General features: G+C 44.1%; 1 protein-coding gene across 9 annotated transcripts in view; it reads left to right on the top strand.

Annotated features, from left to right (window-relative positions):
* Window positions 1-25,976, top strand: part of MAP4 (microtubule associated protein 4) — a 141,989-nt gene that overhangs the window by 13,561 nt on the left and 102,452 nt on the right. For all 9 annotated transcript variants that reach the window (XM_063452876.1, XM_063452871.1, XM_063452877.1 and 6 more), the window contains exons 2-3: window positions 6,425-6,470; window positions 23,919-24,145. In XM_063452876.1, coding sequence (XP_063308946.1) covers window positions 23,935-24,145 — 211 coding nt within the window. In that variant the 5' untranslated portion in view covers window positions 6,425-6,470; window positions 23,919-23,934. The remainder of the gene's footprint in view (window positions 1-6,424; window positions 6,471-23,918; window positions 24,146-25,976) is intronic.

The raw sequence follows: 25,976 nt of genomic DNA, 5'->3' as shown, positions 1-25,976 counted from the left end.
CTGTGTGACAGGCCTCTTTACAGCTGCAATTCCAGTAGTAAGCTGATCTAGGGCAAGCAGCATGGGACAGAGAAACTTAATCTCTAGAACCGCTAATAAACGTTAGGCCTTCAACATTAAGAAGTTTCCACTGGTGGAGACTTCTCGATTCCTTACAGAAGGACTTTCATTCCGGTAGAAGAATTTCATTCTAGTCATCATAGGTGCTTTTAATATTCAGCTGGGGAGCACATCTGGGAAAACTGGTGACAAAGGGACAATGGATGCCTCCGTATTCACGAAAGTCCTCAAATTCCTGGGAACACAACGCAATTTGCTTGGCTTTTCTACATTTTAGGCTGTATCTCCAGGGACTTCATGTGCAGATGAGGTCAGACAATTCTACAGCCATTCCATATTTGAACAGACAAGGAGGTACTCTTTCTCCCTCCCTCAAAGTTGTGCTCCTGAATAATGCTCTAAGAACTCAATCTGCTCTCTGTATCTGCAATTCACATAAGGAGTACACCATACTCTATCCAACACTCTCACTGTTTCCAATGGTTTCTGCTTCAATTGGTTTCTCCCACACCAGACATTTCAGGAAATCTTAGTGAGATTTAGAAACCCACAAATGGATCTGATGATGGCAAAAACAAACAGGAAAAACTGGAAAATTTGCTTCAATCAACTGACCGTTGCTCTTCCTCGGATTTTCTACTGGCATGTCTTTTCCTCCCCCAGTTGTGTTTTTCAAGAATTTTACAAAAGCTCATACTGGACAAAGCAGGGATTATTGTAGTTTCCCCTGCAAGATTGGGAGAACTTCAACCTCTGGCATCTGCTCCACCTTGTCTGGTTTTTCTTTTTTCATATGGATAAAGATATATGCTGAAGCTCCATCTTAAATGTCTTCCAAAGGAAAGCAAGAAATCATTCTACCAACATTCTGTCAGTATTATCAAAACTTGAAGTAGCAGAAATGTCATTGCCTTTGTGAAAAATACACACTACAGAGCTATTTAGAGGGGGTAAGAGAGAGAGAAACATACCTATTTGTCATTCAGACAGGCTGTCGTTTGCCCCTGTATCAGGGGCAAAAGAAAGGTCTGAGGGTACCCTGGCAAGATGGATTAAGGAAGAAATCATTCTAGTCTACAAATCTTCCAATGTTACTCCTCCGCTGCCAGATATGTTCTTTTCCCCTATTCAGAGTGATGCCTTCCAAATCCCAAGGTCTGTATAGCTGTGTAGCTCTTACAAGACCTGGTGATTATAGCAGGTATAGCGGTTCCCTACAAACATGAGATGAGAATCTGTTGAGGGTAAGCAAGAACTGATTTATTTGTGGCCACACTGGCCTTTTATGACAGTCCCCATGCAAGGGGCACTCCCCTCTGGACCTGAAAGTAAACCACAGTAAAAACATATGAAACATCCCATTGTCACAGTGCCGCGGGATTCTGTCGGCGTGGCTGCACAAACACAGCGGTCACACCTACAAAAATAACAAATACTTACCTTGCTCGCAGCAGATCACTACCAAACTAACGTCTATCTCGGTCCCCAGCGTGTTACTAGAGATGCTGATCGCTGCGGTTCTGATTTTGATAGGGAAATGGCCTTTGCCCATATTAAAGATGGCACTTGCGTGTGAGGTCACGTCATAGACTTGCACGCACGTTTTGGGGTCAGAGGCCACATACAGTCATTTGCAGCTTTAGGAGGGTATTTAAACCCAGATTGCCCTTTGATCAGTGCCCTGTCGTGGTTTCCCTTTGCTGGTTATCAGAGAGTGTGTTCCTAATCTTATTATTCTGGTTTTTGACTTTGGCTTCGTTTTGACTTCCCTGATTTCTGGTATCCTTAACTTTTGGTTTTCCCTCATCGTCTCATTCTGTATCCCTGACCTCGGCAAGTATTCTGACTATTCTTGGATACGTTAATTCCGGCCATTCTAAAGTCTGGTTAAACGTTATCCTTAGTCCTAGGTGTGGTATTCTGCGTGCTGGATCAACTAGTAATCCTGACACCATTGGCTCTCAGGTCCAGGACACTCCCATACAAAGTAGGTCAATCCCTCCTCTGTACCTTGGCGATAATTGAGTCAAGCACTGTACTAAACTCGATTATCTCCAGGCAAAAAATACATCATTTTCACAACATATTAAAAATGCCCCTAAACCACCTGGAAACCCCAATATAGTCATATCCCCTGATAGCCCCGATCTGGGTGACCAACATATTCAAAAATCACTCAGATCGGTTCAGGATTTCCATGGAATTCTCAGTTTGACCGACCGCACATGAGGCTCCTGCCCCAAAAGAGTTCCATGAAATCAGGCTGTGCGGTCGGTCTTTTTCGGGGGTGACAAAATAGAATAAAAGTAGCAAACGTAATCATTCGTGAATACAGTCATTCTTTAGTTCTGGTTCAGGAGTTTGCTCCCACAGAACGCTATTCAGTTCTCATTTATTTTGCCGAACTTCTATGGAAGTGGAAGTTCTAGCGGTGTTCGCACCGTCAAGTGTCCGATTTTAGTTCCATGCACTCGACGGCAAAAAAATACGCTGTATGTGTTTGCGGCTAAAAATGGCCGCTGTCACGTGTTCGTCCATATGAATGGCTGCCACCCAGCCGACTTCTCAGAATGTTATAATTTAGCTACGGAGGTGCGAACTGAGGTGAAAGCGGTCAATGAGCAGCAGCACACACCTGCCCTGGGTGGTCTGTTCGGTAGTTTGTTCGGTATACGAAATAGAATGGACTCAGGTGTTCGTATGACTAACTAACTATGGAGTATATCAAATAAGCAACAAAATTCACAGCCTGTCCTTCAGGGATAGGGTATCCGTCACAATTGTGATAGGCTTAAAGGGACACTTTAGTCACCCAGACCACTTCAGCTCAATGAAGTAGTCTGGGTGCCAGGTCATTCATGTTTTAAACCTTCAGATGTAAACATAGCAGTTTCAGAGAAACTGCTATGTTTACATAGCCGGGTTAATCCAACCTCTAGTGGCTGTCTTCTGGACAGCCGCTAGAGGCGCATCTGCGACGCTTGATGCGAAATTTGCATCCAGTGTGCAGAATGTCTATAGGCAAGCATTGAGAAATGCTTTCCTATGGACTGTTTGAATGCGTTCGTGGCACTTGCCGTGCATGTGCATTCCGCTCCACTCGGGAGCTGACGTCGGCGGGGGAGGAGAGGTCACCAACGCCGAGGGAGCCCAGCGCTGGATTAAGGTAAGTGGCTGAAGGGGTTTTAACCCCTTCAGCACCACGGTAGGGGGACCCTGAGGGTGGGGGCACCCTTAGGGCACTATAGTGTCAGGAATTTTCCCAACACTATAGGGATCCTTTAATACTTCACTTCTGATGAGGTCAGCCAGCAGACTGGCATCAAGGTAATATTGTACTATATTTAGGGGGGTAATGGGGGCTAGATGGTGTTTTTTTTATTTTTTTTTATTCTTTATTTATTCCAAGGGAAAATATTACAGTGAAAGCACAATATATCGAAATATTGTAACATTTTGTATGCCATGTCCCCATTACATCTTTAAGAACAGAAGAAAAGAAGAATGACACTCCTTGGACACTTTTACTATACCAACATATCTTGGAGTGAAAATAACATACTATATAACGTGGACACACTGTCCTCCCTGGTATATTTTAAATTTATAACATAAAAGGAAAATCAGAAAAGAGGTGAATAAGTTATAAATTACCACACAGACAATTCTTTAGTTGAGAGGACATGCCCCATCCTTTCTCATGCTTTTATGTGCGGATCTCAAAAATCCGCATCTTAATCACTTAAAAATTGCTATCCGTTTGTTTCTGTGCGTATAGGTCCATGTCCTCACGAAATGTATGTTAGTTACATATTGAGTGGTTTTATTTCAACAATTGCGATTAGTTCTCACGGTAATAGATGGTGGTTTTAACACTATATGGTTAGGAATACATGTTTTTGTTCATCAGCCAATAGTGTTCCTTGAAAGGCTCATTTCTCAATTGCTATTGCTGCATCATGGGCTTTAACCCCTTAAGGACACATGACGTGTGTGACACGTCATGATTCCCTTTTATTCCAGAAGTTTGGTCCTTAAGGGGTTAAAGGTTTTAAACTACTCCTTCACAGATCTGCAAAGCAGCCACCTGGTTGTCTCTTCACAACTTCTTCAAACACTTTAAGTAAAAAATACAGGCCTCTGAAGATACTGGTTTCAGGAGTAAAGTGTTGCAGGCTGTGGTGAAAAGATGTCTTTCCACCCGTTTGGGATTGCTTGTCTATCCCAGATACATATAATAATTTGCAAATGCTGTTCATTGACTTGTGTATTTTCTAGGGTTATGTGAGCAGATTGCTGTTTTATACCGAAGAGAGAAGTATTGGGAGGAGCCGAATCTTAAATTTCTAGGTGTCTGTCTGCCTTTTCTTGTCCAGACAGAGTATCTCAGTTGCTGTGCACTACTTCTAATCCTAAGGAAAAATCACATTTTCGTAAATTGATCTTTCATTTAGAGTAACGTTTTATTCGTTTAGGGAACCTTTGTTTTAAATAAAACCTTATAAATAAATCAAAACTTTTCCTAAAAATAAACTTTCGTGTAATACATCCCTGGGACAGTCCCTACTCACAACAGCTGTTCTTGCCGTGATTAGATTGTCAGGTCCAGTGATTCACATCATTGCAGGCCTATGGCACATGCCCATCAGTCGCCTCCTTCTCTCAGTCCATTGACGGAAGCATTGATTATACCTCTCTATGGGAAGCATCTCACCATCTGACCCTTTTTCCTGTAGGAGGAAGTACCTGCTTAATATGAAAGGTGTTGGTGTTCTTTCCTGTGGTGCTCTCCTCTATGCACTTTATTAATTTGGACTCATTTTGGGTATTAAAGGGACATTCATCAGAATGAAATTATGGTATAAGGCAGACCTTGGTGCCGGCTTACCTTCAGGGGATAAACCGCTAATGAATAGGGTCTTCAATCTCCTGAATGTCTGTTCCAGTCCAAGGCTTCAATCAGGAAGTCTGACACAGGGCGCCATCAGCTGACGTGTGTAAATCCCAGGAGATGGGTGTACACAAGATATTAAAGTGATTTTTATTTTAGCAGTGCTCCTTTAATATTATGTGCCTCCATTCCTTTGGTAGTTGGACCGATGCTATCATTCCTACTTAGTTGCTTGGGAGTTTTTAATTGCATGGGCTGTGTGCTCAGTGGGATGAACTCACTGGGATTGTACAATGCTGAAAGTATTTATTAAACAAAAGCTGTCTGACTAGAGGGACGCGTAGTGCTGAGTAAAGAGATGTCGTTTTGTGTTAAATGCTTCTTCATCAATACTGTGCAATCTGGCTTTCTTAGCAGCCGGGCCAATCATAGAAACCGCCTCCAGTTTCCACAACAAGCCGCTTCTGAAATGCCCATCTTCAATAATTAATGTGCATTGAAGGGCCAACTGTAGGCTTTATTCTGATAATTAAATGGGGTGTAATGAAATTACCATGCTTGTTTCTGGTTCTTCATGGCACAGTCAATATCTGGGCATCTTTGTGTACCAATCTGAATGCTCCTTAAGGTTTTATGGATCTATTGCTTATCGCCTGGCCTTTCTGGAAGGGGTGGGGATCTTTGGCCTGGCATTTTTGGAAGGGGTGGTTAAGGGTTACTGACCTTTTCTCTCTGGATGGGGTGGGGGGGTAGGGGTAGTCCTGGACTTTCTTGTGGGGGGGGGGGGGGGATTGTTTTCCCTGGTCTTTCTGGAAGGAATGACACTCTCACAATTTTTTATTTATTTAAGGGAGCTGGTGTTGGGTCTCTCCCTGGGGTCTCCCTTCCTGCTGCTCACTCACGCGTAATGAGGCCGGGCTGGAATGATGGCATCACTACAGAGGGCGCGCGAGGGAGCAGGAAAAACAGACTGAGCTGCCGCGTCCTCTCCTCCTGGCTGGGTAAATGTTAGCAGAGTAGGCACCTGCAATGTGGAGAGGGCAGGTGCCTACTCTGCCTCAACATGTCAAACTCGTGGCTCGCCGGCCGCAAAGTTTTATTCTTTGTGGGCCGCGAGTTTGACATGCGTGATTTATAGTATCTGACGAGGCCCTTTTCTGCTTTTTCTTCACTAACTTCTAGACACACACACACCTTGACCGGACATTTCAGTGTTTGGTGAGAGTGGGGTGTGTTTCCTATAGATTTCTATCCAGCGTAATACACACAGCTTTCTTAAAGGGAACATGGCTTAAAAAGTATCACTTCAGAGTAGCTACCTGGTATAGTGAGAGGAGGGGGTTACGCTGTGGCACTTTAGAAACACACAGGGCTTCTATGCACGTGTCGCTCAGATGGTTAAACAGCTGTTAATTTGTAACACTGATATTGAAGTACCTCTAGATTTGACTGATCTTGTTCTATCTTTTCTAGGTAAATCTGGAACAAAGTGTAAAGGAAAGTGACATCTACTGACCAGGTAATGTATTCAGTCTAATCGGGAATTATTGTTCCATGTTCTTGTTCACAGCTGGATAGATCGCATTTAGGGGCTTGTTTCTAGTTACTAGATTTCTGAATCCATATTGTGCTCCCCGTCATGTGAAACCACTATGCAGTGTCTGTCTGTGCAGGATCACTCGTTCTTTGTTCTCATTTGATATGGTCCCCGACAGCTGGGTCCGGGTATATGACTGGTGAACTTCCATAGATGCAGCCTGCAGGTATAGGGTTTGAACTCCTGTAGGGGGGGGGGGGGATGTAGCAGCCTGTAAATAGAGGGTCAGTGGGTGGACTCTAGTGTGTGAAGACTGCAGGAAGGTATGAGGTTTGAATCTTCTTGCTGCAGCCTGTATGGCTGCAGGGTGTGTGTGAATGCTCAGTGGGGCTGCGATCTGGTGGTGCAGGCTCAGTGGGGGTAGGGCGCGCTCTGGTGGTGCGCGCTCTGGTGGTGCAGGCTCAGTGGGGGTAGGGTGCGCTCTGGTGGTGCAGGCTCGGGGGGGGCGCACTCTGGTGGTGCAGGCTGTGGGTGGAGAGTATGTGAATGAGCTCTCCATTATAGACTTTGAGTCTTGGCATCTCTGACCTGTCTGGAGAATACAAGCCGTTGACTCACCTTCTGGCCATCTGCCATCTCCTGCATGACAAACCATTTTAGGAAGTCAGGCTTTCCTTTTTGGAAAGCGTTTTGTTCTTTTATAAAACAGGAAATGGGTTTGTCTTGGTTAGCGTGTAGGTTTATAGTTTGTTTTTGTTTTATTTTAATTCAATTCGTCCTGAACCCAGAGAGGAGAGCTCACACTTCCTGTCGTTCTATTTGTCATTCTATCCGTCATTCTATCCATTTATTGCACACTGTGTGTAACGTGCACCTGTCATTCAAACATGTACTGTCAGCCAAACAGCCAGCACATTCGTGCATTCAGAAGTTATTTTTAATTAAAATATTTATTAAACATCTCATTGCTGAGTTCTGAATTACATATTCTGCTGTCCCCTACCTATAAACTACCTACATGCTGTGTATCCATGTGAGAAAGTCCCCTATATATACACTGCCTGCATGCTGTGTGTCAGAGGGAACAAGTCCCCTATATATACACTGCCTGCATGCTGTGTGTCAGAGGGAACAAGTCCCCTATATATACACTGCCTGCATCCTGTGTGTCAGAGGGAACAAGTCCCCTATATATACACTGCCTGCATGCTGTGTGTTTGAGGGAACAAGTCCCCTATATATACACTTTCTACTCCTGGTCTGTCTGAGGATATATATATATATTTTTTTCTCTATGCCTGGTCTATCGGAGGGCACAAGTCCACCTTTCTGTGAAATCTTAGTTATTAGTTATGACAAGATGGGGCTCATGGAGGACTATCAAGTGCCATATAGCAGACTGAACACTGTGGGTGCAATATTCAGTGGCAATAAAGATGACTTTTTATTTTTTATTTTTTCCCTCTAAAGCCACTGATGGCCACTCCTCTCCCTCGTGGTTGATTATAATGCATTATCACAGCCACCGGGCTCAATAATAGTCAAATGAATGTCAATTCCATTCCACTGGTGGGATAAGCCAACCCTGAGTTCAGTGTCCAGCCTTTTGTGGGAGCATGCAGGGCCGGCTGCTGATTGGGTCTGTGCAGTTACTCTGCTAGCCGACGTGGCTTGCAAGCACCTTCCTGGCTGTGTTATCATATGTCCGGATGCAGCTTGCTCGGTTTCCATGTGAACTTTTTGCTCTTCTTTTCTTCGGTTCAGTTCCATCTAGATTCCAGTAACGGTTTAACATTCTGTGGGCCATTTTAAAGCTCTGATCATGTGACCAGCTCCGGTTCTTCTCTTTTCACAGGAGTGTGACTGTCTGCAGCTCGCTGTTTAGTGACTAAGGCCCAGAAAGTGTTAGAGAAATGCAGTAATACTCATGGGTTTAAGCTGGCAGTTCCTCGCCTCTTCTAGTAATCTCCTTTAAGAGGATTAGAGAACAGTGATTTGGGGAAGTTGTTGCTTTAAAGAAACGCTAAGGAAATGTTTCAGATAACATTTAATGCTATTGAAATGGGAATTGGTTAGCTGCCAGTGATGTCATATCTCAGACACAAACAGATGTGGGATTGGGCCAGTCCCAGGAACGTGGTTTTTACCTTTCTCTATTAATTGAGTTTTCAAAAGAAACTGGATCTTCCTAGGTGTGGAATTCATTCTGGGGGGTTACTTTTATTGCCCCACCTTTCCATTTCCTCTCTGTGCTCAGACAGATAAATTCCAGCTGAAACTTTAAATGTAAAATCCGTATATCTAGTATAAATACATTCTAAAACATTTGGGGAATGTAAATATTGTTTCTGAGGTTTTATCTATTTTCATCATGTGTAGAAATTAAATGGCTATAGCAAAAAATAATCCCAGAATATAAAGAGCAATATTGGATAATGGGGTGATCAATAATCACTCCCAATCACTGAGTAAAAGCTGGATGTAGAGGATTCTCTGTCAATACATTAATCGAGGTGTTATATCCATTTCTTTAAGTGCTATTGTAATCTCAGTATTCCTGGTTCTGGACGCTGACCACATCCCCAGCAGGTTTAGTTTGAGCTAATTTTGGAGATTGAGGCTCTGACAGCTGAAGGAATCAGTGTCGACTTTCTGCTCTCTGTCTGTCCATCTCCCTTTCCATACTGTGACTGATCTCTTAAATCCGACATTGCTTATATCGGGTGCAAACACTGTGTATTTCACTTTTACCGATAGACTCCTTTCCATAGAATAATATATAGCTGTGATTTCACTTGTTTTCGGGTATGTCAGAGGACATCAATCCAGACTATCCCTATATTATCCCTGCCATTCTCTGTTAGGGGTGCATTTATACTCCCTGCCAACAGCACACTGACTATGACTACACATGGAGGTTGTGACCTGTATTGTGGCTGTTGGAGCTCTGTTTTGGAAGCGTTGACCTGTATTGTGGCTGTTGGAGCTCTGTTTTGGAAGCGTTGACCTGTATTGTGGCTGTTGGAGCTCTGTTTTGGAAGCGTTGACCTGTATTGTGGCTGTTGGAGCTCTGTTTTGGAAGCGTTGACCTGTATTGTGGCTGCTGGAGCTCTGTTTTGGAAGCGTTGACCTGTATTGTGGCTGTTGGAGCTCTGTTTTGGAAGCGCTGACCTGTATTGTGGCTGTTGGAGCTCTGTTTTGGAAGCGTTGACCTGTATTGTGGCTGCTGGAGCTCTGTTTTGGAAGTGTTGACCTGTATTGTGGCTGTTGGAGCTGTGTTATGGAGGTTGTGACCTGTATTGTGGCTGTTGGAGCTGTGTTATGAAGGTTGTGACCTGTATTGTAGCGTTAGGAGCTCTGTTATGGAGGTTGTGACCTGTATTGTGGCTGTTGGAGCTGTGTTATGGAGGTTGTGACCTGTATTGTGGCTGCTGGAGCTCTGTTTTGGAAGTGTTGACCTGTATTGTGGCTGTTGGAGCTGTGTTATGGAGGTTGTGACCTGTATTGTGGCTGTTGGAGCTGTGTTATGAAGGTTGTGACCTGTATTGTAGCGTTAGGAGCTCTGTTATGGAGGTTGTGACCTGTATTGTGGCTGTTGGAGCTGTGTTATGGAGGTTGTGACCTGTATTGTGGCTGTTGGAGCTCTGTTATGGAGGTTGTGACCTGTATTGTGGCTGTTGGAGCTGTGTTATGGAGGTTGTGACCTGTATTGTGGCTGTTGGAGCTGTGTTATGAAGGTTGTGACCTGTATTGTAGCGTTAGGAGCTCTGTTATGGAGGTTGTGACCTGTATTGTGGCTGTTGGAGCTCTGTTTTGGAAGCGTTGACCTGTATTGTGGCTGTTGGAGGTTGTGACCTGTATTGTGGCTGTTGGAGCTCTGTTATGGAGGTTGTGACCTGTATTGTAGCGTTAGGAGCTCTGTTATGGAGGTTGTGACCTGTATTGTAGCGTTTGGAGCTCTGTTATGGAGGTTGTGACCTGTATTGTAGCGTTTGGAGCTCTGTTATGGAGGTTGTGACCTGTATTGTAGCGTTTGGAGCTCTGTTATGGAGGTTGTGACCTGTATTGTAGCGTTTGGAGCTCTGTTATGGAGGTTGTGACCTGTATTGTGGCTGTTGGAGCTCTGTTTTGGAAGCGTTGACCTGTAGTGTGGCTGTTGGAGCTGTGTTATGGAGGTTGTGACCTGTATTGTAGCGTTTGGAGCTGTGTTATGGAGGTTGTTATACCTGTATTGTGGCTGTTGGAGCTCTGTTATGGAGGTTGTTACCTGTATTGTGGCTGTTGGAGCTGTGTTATGGAGGTTGTGACCTGTATTGTGGCTGTTGGAGCTCTGTTATGGAGGTTGTGACCTGTATTGTGGCTGTTGGAGCTGTGTTATGGAGGTTGTGACCTGTATTGTGGCTGTTGGAGCTCTGTTATGGAGGTTGTGACCTGTATTGTGGCTGTTGGAGCTCTGTTATGGAGGTTGTGACCTGTATTGTGGCTGTTGGAGCTCTGTTTTGTAGGTTGTGACCTGTATTGTAGCGTTTGGAGCTCTGTTATGGAGGTTGTGACCTGTATTGTGGCTGTTGGAGCTCTGTTTTGGAAGCGTTGACCTGTATTGTGGCTGTTGGAGCTGTGTTATGGAGGTTGTGACCTGTATTGTGGCTGTTGGAGCTCTGTTATGGAGGTTGTGACCTGTATTGTGGCTGCTGGAGCTCTGTTTTGGAAGTGTTGACCTGTATTGTGGCTGTTGGAGCTCTGTTATGGAGGTTGTGACCTGTATTGTGGCTGTTGGAGCTGTGTTATGGAGGTTGTGACCTGTATTGTGGCTGTTGGAGCTCTGTTATGGAGGTTGTGACCTGTATTGTGGCTGTTGGAGCTCTGTTATGGAGGTTGTGACCTGTATTGTGGCTGTTGGAGCTCTGTTATGGAGGTTGTGACCTGTATTGTGGCTGTTGGAGCTCTGTTATGGAGGTTGTGACCTGTATTGTGGCTGTTGGAGCTCTGTTATGGAGGTTGTGACCTGTATTGTGGCTGTTGGAGCTGTGTTATGGAGGTTGTGACCTGTATTGTGGCTGTTGGAGCTCTGTTATGGAGGTTGTGACCTGTATTGTGGCTGTTGGAGCTCTGTTATGGAGGTTGTGACCTGTATTGTGGCTGTTGGAGCTCTGTTATGGAGGTTGTGACCTGTATTGTGGCTGTTGGAGCTCTGTTATGGAGGTTGTGACCTGTATTGTGGCTGTTGGAGCTCTGTTATGGAGGTTGTGACCTGTATTGTGGCTGTTGGAGCTCTGTTATGGAGGTTGTGACCTGTATTGTGGCTGTTGGAGCTCTGTTATGGAGGTTGTGACCTGTATTGTGGCTGTTGGAGCTCTGTTTTGTAGGTTGTGACCTGTATTGTAGCGTTTGGAGCTCTGTTATGGAGGTTGTGACCTGTATTGTGGCTGTTGGAGCTCTGTTTTGGAGGTTGTGACCTGTATTGTGGCTGTTGGAGCTCTGTTTTGGAGGTTGTGACCTGTATTGTGGCTGTTGGAGCTCTGTTTTGTAGGTTGTGACCTGTATTGTAGCGTTTGGAGCTCTGGTTTTGAGGCTGTTGAGCTTGTAACATAGAGTAACTTGTGCTGACAATGCAAATTCCATGTGATCAGATGGGATGATTCGGTCGAGTTATTTCTTCTTTACACGTTCCAAAGCATTTGAAAACATTTTTTTTATTTTTTTTGTGATTACATCATGGAAAGTGAAGTATTGCCACGTATCGGGTTTATAATAGGCCGTATTAGGGTCTGGAATGGATTTTTAAAAAATAAATCTTCATTTTAACATTATTTCAGAATTGCGCAGACTATAGTCACGCTTTCTTTATTCTGTAACGTGTTGGTAAATATCCATCAAAGATTGTTTCCTGGGAGTGGCTGACCTCTCTTAAAGTACCCCAGCCTGGCATGGTTGGCCCTGCTTAATACCCAGCTGGTTCTAGCTCTCGATCTATAAAGTCATCAGAAATGGAAGTGGGGGCTAATGCAGAGACAACTATTTTCTAAATTGTGAAATAAAGCAGAATATCTGCCAATTACCTGTGTTAATAGTCGATGAGAAGTGTTCCTGAGACTGCTTGATTCTTTATTTAACCCCTTAAGGACCAGACTTCTGGAATAAAAGGGAATCATGACATGTCAGACATGTCATGTGTCCTTAAGGGGTTAAACGTTAAACAAAAATCGGCACACCAACCAAGCCATAAGACTTGCATTCCCACAGAAACCCCAAATCTGCAGTGCTATTACTATCCACAGACGTCAGGTGGAAGGGATTTTCAATCACCATCCTATCCAAATAGAATATACCGTATATACTCGAGTATAAGTCGACCCGAATATAAGCCGAGGCCCCTAATTTTACCAAAAAAAACTGGGAAAACTTATTGACTCGAGTATAAGACTAGGGTGGGAAATGCAGCAGCTACTGGTGAATTTCTAAATAAAATTAAATCCCCCCAAAATTATATTGAATATTTGTTTTCAGTGTGTGTGTGTGTTGCAAAGCCTTGGGGGGTGGGCATTTTTATTTTATTTGGTTATATTATTTTTTAATTTACTATTTTTTTTAAATATAATTTTTTTTTATTATAGATAGATATATAGATATTTTTTTTTAAATTTTTTTTTTTTGTCCCCCCTCCCTGCTTGATACATGGCAGGGAGGGGGGCTCTCACTCCCTGGTGGTTCAGTGGCATTGGCAGTTCAGTGGAGGGGGCTGGCAGGGAGCGTTTACTTACCTCTCCTGTCAGCTCCCTTCTCCTCCGCGCCGGTCCGGTCAGCTCCCTCTGCAAGTCCCAGTGTAAGTCTCGCGGCCGCACTATGACCCCGCGGCTCTCGCGAGACTTACACTGGGAGCTGACTGGACCAGCGGGGAGGAGAAGAGAGGCAAGTAAACACTCTCTGCCAGCCCCCATCCTACACAGCCCCTTGTCTGTATTATGGCAATGTAAATCTGTATTATGGCAATGTAAATTGCCATAATACAGACATTGACTCGAGTATAAGTCGAGTTGGGGTTTTTCAGCACAAAAAATGTGCCGAAAAACTCGACTTATACTAGAGTATATACGGTGTATATATAATTTAATACAATGTTAAACAAAAATCTGCACACCAGTCAAGCCATGAGACTTGCTTTTCCCACAGAAATCCCAGTTTGGTGTTTTGGTTGCCGGTTTTGGATAGAATGTGCCCGTTTTGGTTGTCTGTTTCGATGGAATGTCCCCAGTTAACTAGCTGGAGAGCCGGTGCCTGCTGGGGGAGGGGGGTTAACTAGCTGGGGGGGGGGGGGGGGGCGGCTAACTAGCTGGAGAGTTGGGGGGGGGGGGGGGGGCTAACTAGCTGGAGAGTTGGGGGGGGCTAACTAGCTGGAGAGTTGGGGGGGGGGGCTAACTAGCTGGAGAGTTGGGGGGGGGGGGGTGTTGTTAACTAGCTGGAGTGCCGGTGGGGGGGGGGGAGGGGTGGTGTTAACTAGCTGGAGAACTCTTTGAAAGTGGGAACAGCTACAATTTAACATGTAGTTACAGTGAGTATCAGCTAGTGAGCGATGCGTCACAATCGTTCCCTCTGTGTTCTGGCTTCCTGTATAAGATGGTGGCTCTATGTATAGATGCTGTGTCAACCTAGCATCAAGTCTGTTATTTAAGAATTTGTCTTCATCCCGGCCAGACTGGTTTTCTTTTCACTCTAAGTGGGCAAACGTGGGCGTCCGCTCTAGAATCATTGAGGTATAAATATCTCCCATTTTAACACTGTATGCTTAGCGAAACTCCGTTTAATTCAGCAGCAGCTTCCTTTGGAGGATGGGGAACATGAGGTCTTTGATATGTTAGGAAATTGCCGTTCTTAAACCAGGATACACAGATGTAACCCAAACTGAAAGCCATTTAGATAATCTTAGACATTGCATTACGAGGACTGACCCCTTTGTTGGCTGCATTTGTTACATGTTCATCAGGGCTTCTTGTGGAAATTAACTATAAATCCCCTTTTCTCGCTCTTTCTGCAGATTTCAAGTAGTTTGGTTTTAGAGCCAGTGAAAGTGATGTGATCAATCGCTATAATAACCATCACAGAGTCTGTTTACAGATCTAGAGCACTGGTAGACATATAGCCCTAAACACAAACAGCCGGAGATCAATGGCCGCATTCTGAAATCTTTACATCAATAAAAGATCGGTTTGATTCTCGTGCCAATGACTGGCCTAATATAGCGGAATATTTCACCAATGGCACTGAACAGGGCTCCAATGAACATCTACGGTGGATGTGGCTTCTCTTCTCACTGGGAGTGGAGTTCATGGTAACCTTGAACTCCAAATGGTCCCATTTCCCCATGTTTCATACAGTGCTAACCATTTTAGTCCACTCAGACCCACCCCTGGTTCTAGAGTACACAGAGGGAAGGGGCTGTAATATGCCCATCCCTGAATTGGGTAGTGCGGTGGCGGTGCCATGGGCGAACAGCAGATTGGCATGTTTGTTCCAACTGTCTACCTGCATTCAGAGCTAGGTAAAGGGTAATGGGGAGGCCATTTAAACACGTTAAAAGCTGAGTAAAAGGTTGTGGGAGGCGATTTAAACACGCTAAAAGCTGAGTAAAGGGTAACAGGAGGCCATTTAAACACGTTAAAAGCTGAGTAAAGGGTAACCGGAGGCCATTTAAACACGCTGAAAGCTGAGTAAAGGGTAACAGGAGGCCATTTAAACACGCTAAAAGCTGAGTAAAGGGTAACAGGAGGCCATTTAAACACGCTAAAAGCTGAGTAAAGGGTAACAGGAGGCCATTTAAACACGCTGAAAGCTGAGTAAAGGGTAACAGGAGGCCATTTAAACACGCTAAAAGCTGAGTAAAGGGTAACAGGAGGCCATTTAAACACGCTAAAAGCTGAGTAAAGGGTAACAGGAGGCCATTTAAACGCGCTAAAAGCTGAGTAAAGGGTAACAGGAGGCCATTTAAACACGCTAAAAGCTGAGTAAAGGGTAACAGGAGGCCATTTAAACACGCTAAAAGCTGAGTAAAGGGTAACAGGAGGCCATTTAAACACGCTAAAAGCGGAGTAAAGGGTAACAGGAGGCCATTTAAACACGCTAAAAGCGGAGTAAAGGGTAACAGGAGCCCATTTAAACACGCTAAAAGCTGAGTAAAGGGTAACAGGAGCCCATTTAAACACGCTAAAAGCTGAGTAAAGGGTAACAGGAGGCCATTTAAACACGCTAAAAGCTGAGTAAAGGGTAACAGGAGGCCATTTAAACACGCTAAAAGCGGAGTAAAGGGTAACAGGAGCCCATTTAAACACGCTAAAAGCTGAGTAAAGGGTAACAGGAGGCCATTTAAACACGCTAAAAGCTGAGTAAAGGGTAACAGGAGGCCATTTAAACGCGCTAAAAGCTGAGTAAACGGTAACAGGAGGCCATTTAAACGCGCTAAAAGCTGAGTAAAGGGTAACAGGAGGCCATTTAAACACGCTGAAAGCTGAGTAAACGGTAACAGGAGGCCATTTAAACACGCTAAAAGCTGAGTAAAGGGTAACAGGAGGCCATTTAAACACGCTAAAAGCTGAGTAAAGGGTAACAGGAGGCCATTTAAACACGCTAAAAGCTGAGTAAAGGGTAACAGGAGGCCATTTAAACACGCTAAAAGCTGAGTAAAGGGTAACAGGAGGCCATTTTAACACGCTAAAAGCTGAGTAAAGGGTAACAGGAGGCCATTTTAACACGCTAAAAGCTGAGTAAAGGGTAACAGGAGGCCATTTAAACACGCTAAAAGCTGAGTAAAGGGTAACAGGAGACCATTTAAACACGCTAAAAGCTGAGTAAAGGGTAACAGGAGCCCATTTAAACGCGCTGAAAGCTGAGTAAAGGGTAACAGGAGGCCATTTAAACACGCTAAAAGCTGAGTAAAGGGTAACAGGAGGCCATTTAAACACGCTAAAAGCTGAGTAAAGGGTAACAGGAGGCCATTTAAACACGCTAAAAGCTGAGTAAAGGGTAACAGGAGGCCATTTAAACGCGCTAAAAGCTGAGTAAAGGGTAACAGGAGCCCATTTAAACACGCTAAAAGCTGAGTAAAGGGTAACAGGAGCCCATTTAAACACGCTAAAAGCTGAGTAAACGGTAACAGGAGGCCATTTAAACACGCTAAAAGCTGAGTAAAGGGTAACAGGAGCCCATTTAAACGCGCTGAAAGCTGAGTAAAGGGTAACAGGAGGCCATTTAAACACGCTAAAAGCTGAGTAAAGGGTAACAGGAGGCCATTTAAACACGCTAAAAGCTGAGTAAAGGGAAACAGGAGGCCATTTAAACACGCTAAAAGCTGAGTAAAGGGTAACAGGAGGCCATTTAAACACGCTAAAAGCTGAGTAAAGGGTAACAGGAGGCCATTTAAACACGCTAAAAGCGGAGTAAAGGGTAATAGGAGGCCATTTAAACACGCTAAAAGCTGAGTAAAGGGTAACAGGAGGCCATTTAAACACGCTAAAAGCTGAGTAAAGGGTAACAGGAGGCCATTTAAACACGCTAAAAGCTGAGTAAACGGTAACAGGAGGCCATTTAAACACGCTAAAAGCTGAGTAAAGGGTAACAGGAGGCCCTTTAAACACGCTAAAAGCTGAGTAAACGGTAACAGGAGCCCATTTAAACACGCTAAAAGCTGAGTAAAGGGTAACAGGAGGCCATTTAAACACGCTGAAAGCTGAGTAAACGGTAACAGGAGGCCATTTAAACACGCTAAAAGCGGAGTAAAGGGTAACAGGAGGCCATTTAAACACGCTAAAAGCTGAGTAAAGGGTAACAGGAGGCCATTTAAACACGCTAAAAGCTGAGTAAACGGTAACAGGAGGCCATTTAAACACGCTAAAAGCTGAGTAAAGGGTAACAGGAGGCCATTTAAACACGCTAAAAGCTGAGTAAAGGGTAACAGGAGGCCATTTAAACACGCTAAAAGCTGAGTAAAGGGTAACAGGAGGCCATTTAAACACGCTAAAAGCTGAGTAAAGGGTAACAGGAGGCCATTTAAACACGCTAAAAGCTGAGTAAAGGGTAACAGGAGGCCATTTAAACGCGCTGAAAGCTGAGTAAAGGGTAACAGGAGGCCATTTAAACACGCTAAAAGCTGAGTAAAGGGTAACAGGAGGCCATTTAAACACGCTAAAAGCTGAGTAAAGGGTAACAGGAGGCCATTTAAACACGCTGAAAGCTGAGTAAAGGGTAACAGGAGGCCATTTAAACGCGCTGAAAGCTGAGTAAAGGGTAACAGGAGGCCATTTAAACACGCTAAAAGCTGAGTAAAGGGTAACAGGAGGCCATTTAAACACGCTAAAAGCTGAGTAAAGGGTAACAGGAGGCCATTTAAACACGCTGAAAGCTGAGTAAAGGGTAACAGGAGGCCATTTAAACACGCTAAAAGCTGAGTAAACGGTAACAGGAGGCCATTTAAACACGCTAAAAGCGGAGTAAAGGGTAACAGGAGGCCATTTAAACACGCTAAAAGCTGAGTAAAGGGTAACAGGAGGCCATTTAAACACGCTAAAAGCTGAGTAAACGGTAACAGGAGGCCATTTAAACACGCTAAAAGCTGAGTAAAGGGTAACAGGAGGCCCTTTAAACACGCTAAAAGCTGAGTAAACGGTAACAGGAGCCCATTTAAACACGCTAAAAGCTGAGTAAAGGGTAACAGGAGGCCATTTAAACACGCTGAAAGCTGAGTAAACGGTAACAGGAGGCCATTTAAACACGCTAAAAGCTGAGTAAAGGGTAACAGGAGGCCATTTAAACGCGCTAAAAGCTGAGTAAACGGTAACAGGAGGCCATTTAAACGCGCTGAAAGCTGAGTAAACGGTAACAGGAGGCCATTTAAACACGCTGAAAGCTGAGTAAACGGTAACAGGAGGCCATTTAAACACGCTAAAAGCTGTAAAACTCTCTCCTGGAAATATGTTGTCACGTGGTTTAGCATACTGGGCAGATCAGGGCAAGCCGCACATCTACTCTTACACAGCCACGGTCAAAACTTCTGGAGAGATCTTATGCAAACTGGACTTCTGCTGCTTTATAACTCTGTTCTAATCCACTGCCTTAATAATAACCTGGAATAACCCCTGTGAATGCTTATAGTACCGTCAGTCTCTGTATGGGATTCTTGAAGACACAGTGAAGCCGTCAGGCTTTCTGCTCAGAGGTTTATTCTTGGAGCAGGTTTATTTCAGTGTGTCGCTCCTTTACTGTATTCAGTTTTCAGATCCCTGATCAATGATCGAAATCAGTTTACAGAATGACCCTCTCCTTGGTGTGTAAAGAATTCCATGTTTGTCTTGATTTTGTTAGTGTTTATATACCCCCCTCTTGTTACAGCATGGCGCCTCCTGGCACGCCATGTAACTCCTAAATAACTTTTAAGGGTCACTCACAGACCTCTGATAACGCATGACAGAGGAGTGCTCCTCATCCGCACATTACTCGCCATTGCAAGCCTTAGAATGCTCACCCGCACTTGACAATGGCGGTATGTATGTATGTGTATGTGTGTGTGTGTGTATATATATATGTGTGTGTGTGTGTGTATATATATATGTGTGTGTGTGTGTGTATATATATATATGTGTGTGTGTGTGTATATAATTTTAATATATATAGTGATACAATCTCTACTTGAAAGAAAATATATATATATATATATATATATATATATATATATATATATTTTTTTTTTTTCCCCCAAGTAGAGATTGTGGCACAATCCTAGCACAAAACTTGAGGACATTGGGCTCTACTCTGACGTGGAAGACTTTTTCAGAAGGATGATTCTTAAAGGACCACTATAGTGCCAGGAAAACAAACTCTTTTTCCTGGCATTATAGTGCCCTGAGGGTGCCCCCACCTTCATGCCCCCCCCCCCCCCCTCTTCCGCAGGGCTGAACACTTACCGGCACTGGGGACTCTCCTCCTCCTTCTGACGTCATTGGATGAATGCGCATGTGCGGCAAGAGCTGCGCGGATATTCAGCCAGCCCATAGGAAAGCATTCTCCATGCTTTCCTGTGGACACTGAAAATCACAGTTGGAAGCGCCTCTAGCGGCTGTCAATGAGACAGCTGCTAGAGGCTGGATTAACCCATATGTAAACATAGCTGTGGTCTGTGTGCCTATAGTGGTCCTTTAAGGAATCCTTCCATGACAAAGAGCACTGAAACCACACTGGATTACAACAGGAACAATAACACTAATTTCACTCCAGCACCAGGATGAAATGCCAAACTGGACAGTTACATTGAAACTTTCCGTCTAAGAACAGTATCCTTGACAACCAAGCAAAACCAAAAGAAAATGTTTCATAATCTCTGAGTACAGGAACAAATGGCTATAAATGACTTGAAAAATAATCCTGCTATCACCATCAAACCAGCAGACAAGGGAGGAGCAGTAGTGATAATGAAAACCCAGGACTGCATAAAAGAGGGTGACAGGCAATTGTCAGATGACAAATTCTATAGAAAACTAAATAAAGACCCCACCAAGGAATATACGTCCTCATTTAGGGAGCTCATTAAATCCCTCCCTGAGAATTTGCATCTAGAACTGCAATCACTCATGCCAACTAGTCCCTGCATGGGCACTTTCTATATGCTTCCCAAAATCCACAAAGCAGGTAATCCTGGAAGACCCATAATTACAGGAATGGGAACTCTCAGAGCAGATCTCAGGACTGGTAGAAAATACCCTAAAACCTCTAGTCACCAACAGCTTCATAAAAGACACACCGACTTCCTCAACAAACTCAGCCACATCACCAATCTCCCTGCTAACACCATCCTTGTAACCATGGATGTGGAATCTCTGTACAGCAATATTCCACATACAGATGGCATCAATGCTTGCTTCCATTTCCTCTTATGCCAACACCCAAAAATACAGCCCCCAAATTATCACAGAACTGGCACTGTTTATCCTCACACATAACTATTTCAGTTTTAACAATTAGGTTTACCTACAAACCATGGGCACTAAGATGGCACCCCAATATGCTAATCTGTTTATGGCAGATCTTGAACAGCGATTCCTAGAAATACAGCACACAAGACGATACAAATATTATCGCTATATCGATGATATCTTAATAATTTGGACTGAAAGCGAAGAAAAACTGATAGTTCCATGACTCTTTCAACACATTCCATCCCTCAATCAAACTAAAAATGGAATCTGAATTTTCTGGACACCACTTTGACATGTAACAATGGCACAATCCACACCTCGGTTTACAGAACCCACAGACTGGTGCAGTTACCTCCACAGCTTCAGCTTCCACCCTTCCCATACTAAACAGGGCATCCTCTACAGCCAAGCCACTAGGTACCATTGCACATTCTCTGATCCTAATGACTGTAATTCCCATCTAAATGTACTCTCCCAGTATATGAGACAAGCTACAAACCAAAGACCATTGCCAAACAAATCAACTCTGCTGTATAAACTCCACACGAGTGCCACTTGTGGTCACCTACAGCCCAGCTCTTGAGGAAATACGGGAAATCATTAAAGACCTACAACCAATGTTAACAGAAGATGAAACTCTGGGAAAAAATTCTCTGAAACACCCATTTTGGCCTTCAGACAACCACCAAACCTCCAACAAAAATTAATCAACAGGAAGCTGCCCACTGATGGAAAGAATAAAGATAATGGGACCAGCCAGTACAAAAAACATCGGTGCAAACTGTGTCAGCACATATGCACAGACACCACAGTCACACACAACAATAAAACCTACAGTATTAAAGGTTCATACTCCTGCACATCCAGCAATGAGGTATACATGATTCAATGCACCAAATGCCACCTAGGATGCTACATTGGGGAAACCACCCAGCCATTAAATGGCAGAATGAATATGCACAGGCACTCAAACACCACAAAGAAGGATCGTACTGCACTCTACCCAGCCTGGCCACTCAATGAAGGACCTAAAATCAAAGTACTGAAAGGGGTTTTTAAAAATACCCAAGAAAGAAAAACTTTTGAAACCAGAATTATCAAATTGTTTAACAGCAAGAATATAGGGCTAAATATTGATTTGGGATTCCTGTCCCACTACCAACACTTTACATGAACACTCCCCACACTATCTTAGTGTTCTGCCATATGTATCAACACTCTAAAACACATTCCAATATGTTTATTCTATCAATACATAAGCGCTATGTGTAGACCTATGCTTTCCCTTACTCTTAAGCATGTATGCTTATATATGTGACTGCATTTATATTTGTGTGTGTGTGTATGTATATATATATGTGTGTGTATATATATATTAGTGTGTGTGTGTGTGTGTGTGTGTATATATATATATATATATATATATATATATATATATAATTTGTGTGTGTGTTTATGCATTTGCATATACATATTTGTGTGTGTATAGTGTACCATCTTCTGCACTGTCTGCTTGTTTTTTTGTTTTTTTTTGTTTTGTTTTTTCCTCCCTCTCCACCCTCACTCTGATCTTCACACAAGATATTTACGACACTCTGTGAGAATGGTGTCTATTTTCTAACAAACCTTCTCCTCACTCATGTCGCTTTAACCCCTGTATCACAACTCAACTTTGAATTCTATGTTGTCTTGCTCAGAAATGCTTAAGACTTGAGAAAGGGAGGTTCTCCCGAAAGCTTGTCATTAAAAAATTCTGTTAGTCCCATAAAAAAGGTATTACAACATACGAATTTTAAATTTGTTTTAATTTTGTTTTTTTACATACCGTATATACTAGAGTATAAGCCGACCCGAATATAAGCCGAGGCCCCTAATTTTACCCCCCAAAAATGGGAAAACTTATTGACTCGAGTATAAGACTAGGGTGGGAAATGCAGCAGCTACTGGTAAATTTCTAAATAAAATTAGATCCTAAAAAAATTATATTAATTGAATATTTATTTACAGTGTGTGTGTATGAGTGCAGTGCGTGTGTGTGAGTGCAGTGCGTGTGTGTGAGTGCAGTGCGTGTGTGTGTATGAGTGCAGTGTGTGTGCGTGTGCGTATGAGTGCAGTGTGTGTGCGTATATATTAATTGAATATTGATTTCCAGTGTGTGTATATAATGAATGCAGTGTGTGTGTGTATGAGTGCAGTGCGTGTGTGAATGAGTGCAGTGCGTGTGTGAATGAGTGCAGTGCGTGTGTGAATGAGTGCAGTGTGTGTGTGTGTGAATGAGTGCAGTGCGTGTGTGTGTGAATGAGTGCAGTGCGTGTGTGTGTGAATGAGTGCAGTGCGTGTGTGTGTGAATGAGTGCAGTGCGTGTGTGTGTGAATGAGTGCAGTGCGTGTGTGTGTGTATGAGTGCAGTGCGTGTGTGTGTGTATGAGTGCAGTGCGTGTGTGTGTGTATGAGTGCAGTGTGTGTGTGTTAGTGCAGTGTGTGTGTGTAGTGCAGTGTGTGTTTGTGTATGTGTTGGTGGGGGTTGACATTTTGATATATTATTAATTATTTTATTAATTATTATTTTTTATTTTTTAATATTATTATATTTTTTATTATTATTCTTTATTATTTAATTGAATTATTATTAATTTTTTTTTTTATTATATATTTTTTTGTCCCCCCTCCCTGCTTGATACATAGCAGGGAGGGGGGCTCCTTCCCTGGTGGTCCAATGGGATTGGTAGTTCAGTGGGGGGGAGAGGGGTGCTGGCAGAGATGTTACTTACCTTTCCTGCAGCTCCTGTCAGCTCTCTCCTCCTCCGCGCGGTCTGTGCAGCTCCCTCTGTCAGCTCCCAGTGTAAGTCTCGCGAGAGCCGCGGCTCTCGCGAGACTTACACTGGGAGCTGACCGAGGTGCTGAACGGACGTCGCGGAGGAGGAGAGAGCTGACAGGAGCTGCAGGAAAGGTAAGTACAGCTCTGCCAGCACCCCTCCCCCCCAGTCTGTATTATGGCAATGCAAATTGCCATAATACAGACTCTGACTCGAGTATAAGCCGAGTTGGGTTTTTTCAGCACAAAAAATGTGCTGAAAAACTCGGCTTATACTCGAGTATATACGGTATATATGTTTAAGGCCGCAGGCCTGTATTTGTGGGAGGAATTAGCGTTCCTATAAAACTCTACTCCCCCTTCTTGCCTTCGCCGTGATGTTTGCTGTTCACACCCACCGCACCCTCTTCATACTTAGACAATTCCTTCAGGGGGCCCTCTTTTTTACAGGCCTACCTCTAAGTTGTTTTCGGCACACCACACCGACTTGATTCAATAACAAGTATTTTCATGGTCACTATATTAACCGACCACATATATATATATATTTTAACTTGCCAATGGCTATGTATATTTTGCTATTTTCACTTGCCAATAGCTATATATAAATTATATCTATAATCTTTGTTCGTTTGTAACCAAACCAATACTCTCTCTCTAGCTTTTAGCGACAGACGATGGCGGACCTTGAGCCCAACTTTAGTCTCGAGGATGCCCTAACCGATGCTCCACCACAGATTGAACCAGAGATAAAGCGGGATTTTATGAGCTCGCTGGAGGCGGAGCCTTATGACGATCTCGTTGGTGAGACATGTGATAAAGCAGACTATGTACCTCTGCTGGATGATGATGAAACAAAGGAGCCAAAACTCAAACAGCCAGGTGAAGGTACGCCTGACAGATTGTTTAAAGTGTATTCGCAATGGCGCTGGTAAATGTGGCTCCTTAAATAATCCCCTTCAGATCTCCTATATAAATCTCAATATCTATACCTGGGCTTAACATATCTCACCCTACACTGCTAGCCTGGTCTGAACAGTTACTGGCCACTGTAAAGCTGGGAGATCCATGGCACCCTTACTACTCGCCAGTGAAATCTGCTTGACAGGGCTGTCTCCTCCCCCTTCCTGCCTTATAACAGACACCTTACACTTTCTGTAACCCTCTTCTCTTCCCCCCCCTTACAGCCTTATAACAGACACCTTACACTTTCTGTAACTCTTCCCCCCCCTTACAGCCTTCTAACAGACTCATTACACTCTGTAACACGGCATCGCCCCCCTTACAGCCTTCTAACAGACCCATTACACTCTGTAACACGGCATCGCCCCTCTTACAGCCTTCTAACAGACCCATTACACTGTAACACGGCATCGCCCCCCTTACAGCCTTCTAACAGACCCATTACACTGTAACACGGCATCGCCCCCCTTACAGCCTTATAACAGACCCATTACACTCTGTAACACAGCATCGCCCCCCTTACAGCCTTATAACAGACCCATTACACTCTGTAACACGGCATCGTCCCCCTTACAGCCTTATAACAGACCCATTACACTCTGTAACACGGCATCGCCCCCCTTACAGCCTTATAACAGACCCATTACACTCTGTAACACGGCATCGCCCCTCTTACAGCCTTATAACAGACCCATTACACTCTGTAACACGGCATCGCCCCTCTTACAGCCTTATAACAGACCCATTACACTCTGTAACACGGCATCGCCCCCCCCCCCCTTACAGCCTTATAACAGACCCATTACACTCTGTAACACGACATCGCCCCCCTTACAGCCTTATAACAGACCCATTACACTCTGTAACCCGGCATTGCCCCTCTTACAGCCTTATAACAGACCCATTACACTCTGTAACACGGCATCACCCCTCTTACAGCCTTATAACAGACCCATTACACTCTGTAACACGGCATCCCCCCCCCCCCTACAGCCTTACAACTGACCCATTACACTCTGTAACACGGCATCGCCCCCCTTACAGCCTTATAACAGACCCATTACACTCTGTAACACGGCATCGCCCATCTTACAGCCTTATAACAGACCCATTACACTCTGTAACACTGCATTGCCCCCCTTACAGCCTTATAACAGACCCATTACACTCTGTAACACGGCATCGCCCCCCTTACAGCCTTATAACAGACCCATTACACTCTGTAACACGGCATCGTCCCCCTTACAGCCTTATAACAGACCCATTACACTCTGTAACACGGCATCGCCGCCCCTAACAGCCTTATAACACACCTTACACTCGCTGTAACAGCAGTCTCCCCCCCCCCTCCCCCCCTACAGACCTATAACAGACACCTTACACTATGTAACACGGCATCGCCCCCCTTACAGCCTTATAACACACCTTCCCCCGCCTACAGACCTATAACAGACCCATTACACTCTGTAACACGGCATCGCCCCTCTTACAGCCTTATAACAGACCCATTACACTATGTAACACGGCATCGCCCCCCCTTACAGCCTTATAACACACCTTACACTCGCTAACAGCAGTCTCCCCCCCCCCCCCCCCCCCCCCCCCCCCCCCCCCCCCCCCTACAGACCTATAACAGACACCTTACACCCTGTAGCACGGCTCTCCCCTCCTATACAGATAATTAATATAATTAATAAGATACATTTTAATGCTAGGAGGGAGAGAGCATGTTCTGCAAGGTGAGTAATGGTTCCGT

Source organism: Pelobates fuscus, chromosome 4 (genome assembly GCF_036172605.1).
Source record: "Pelobates fuscus isolate aPelFus1 chromosome 4, aPelFus1.pri, whole genome shotgun sequence".
Taxonomy (NCBI): domain Eukaryota; kingdom Metazoa; phylum Chordata; class Amphibia; order Anura; family Pelobatidae; genus Pelobates; species Pelobates fuscus.
Note: the sequence above shows the minus strand (reverse complement) of the source record. Positions and strands in the feature narration are given on the sequence as shown.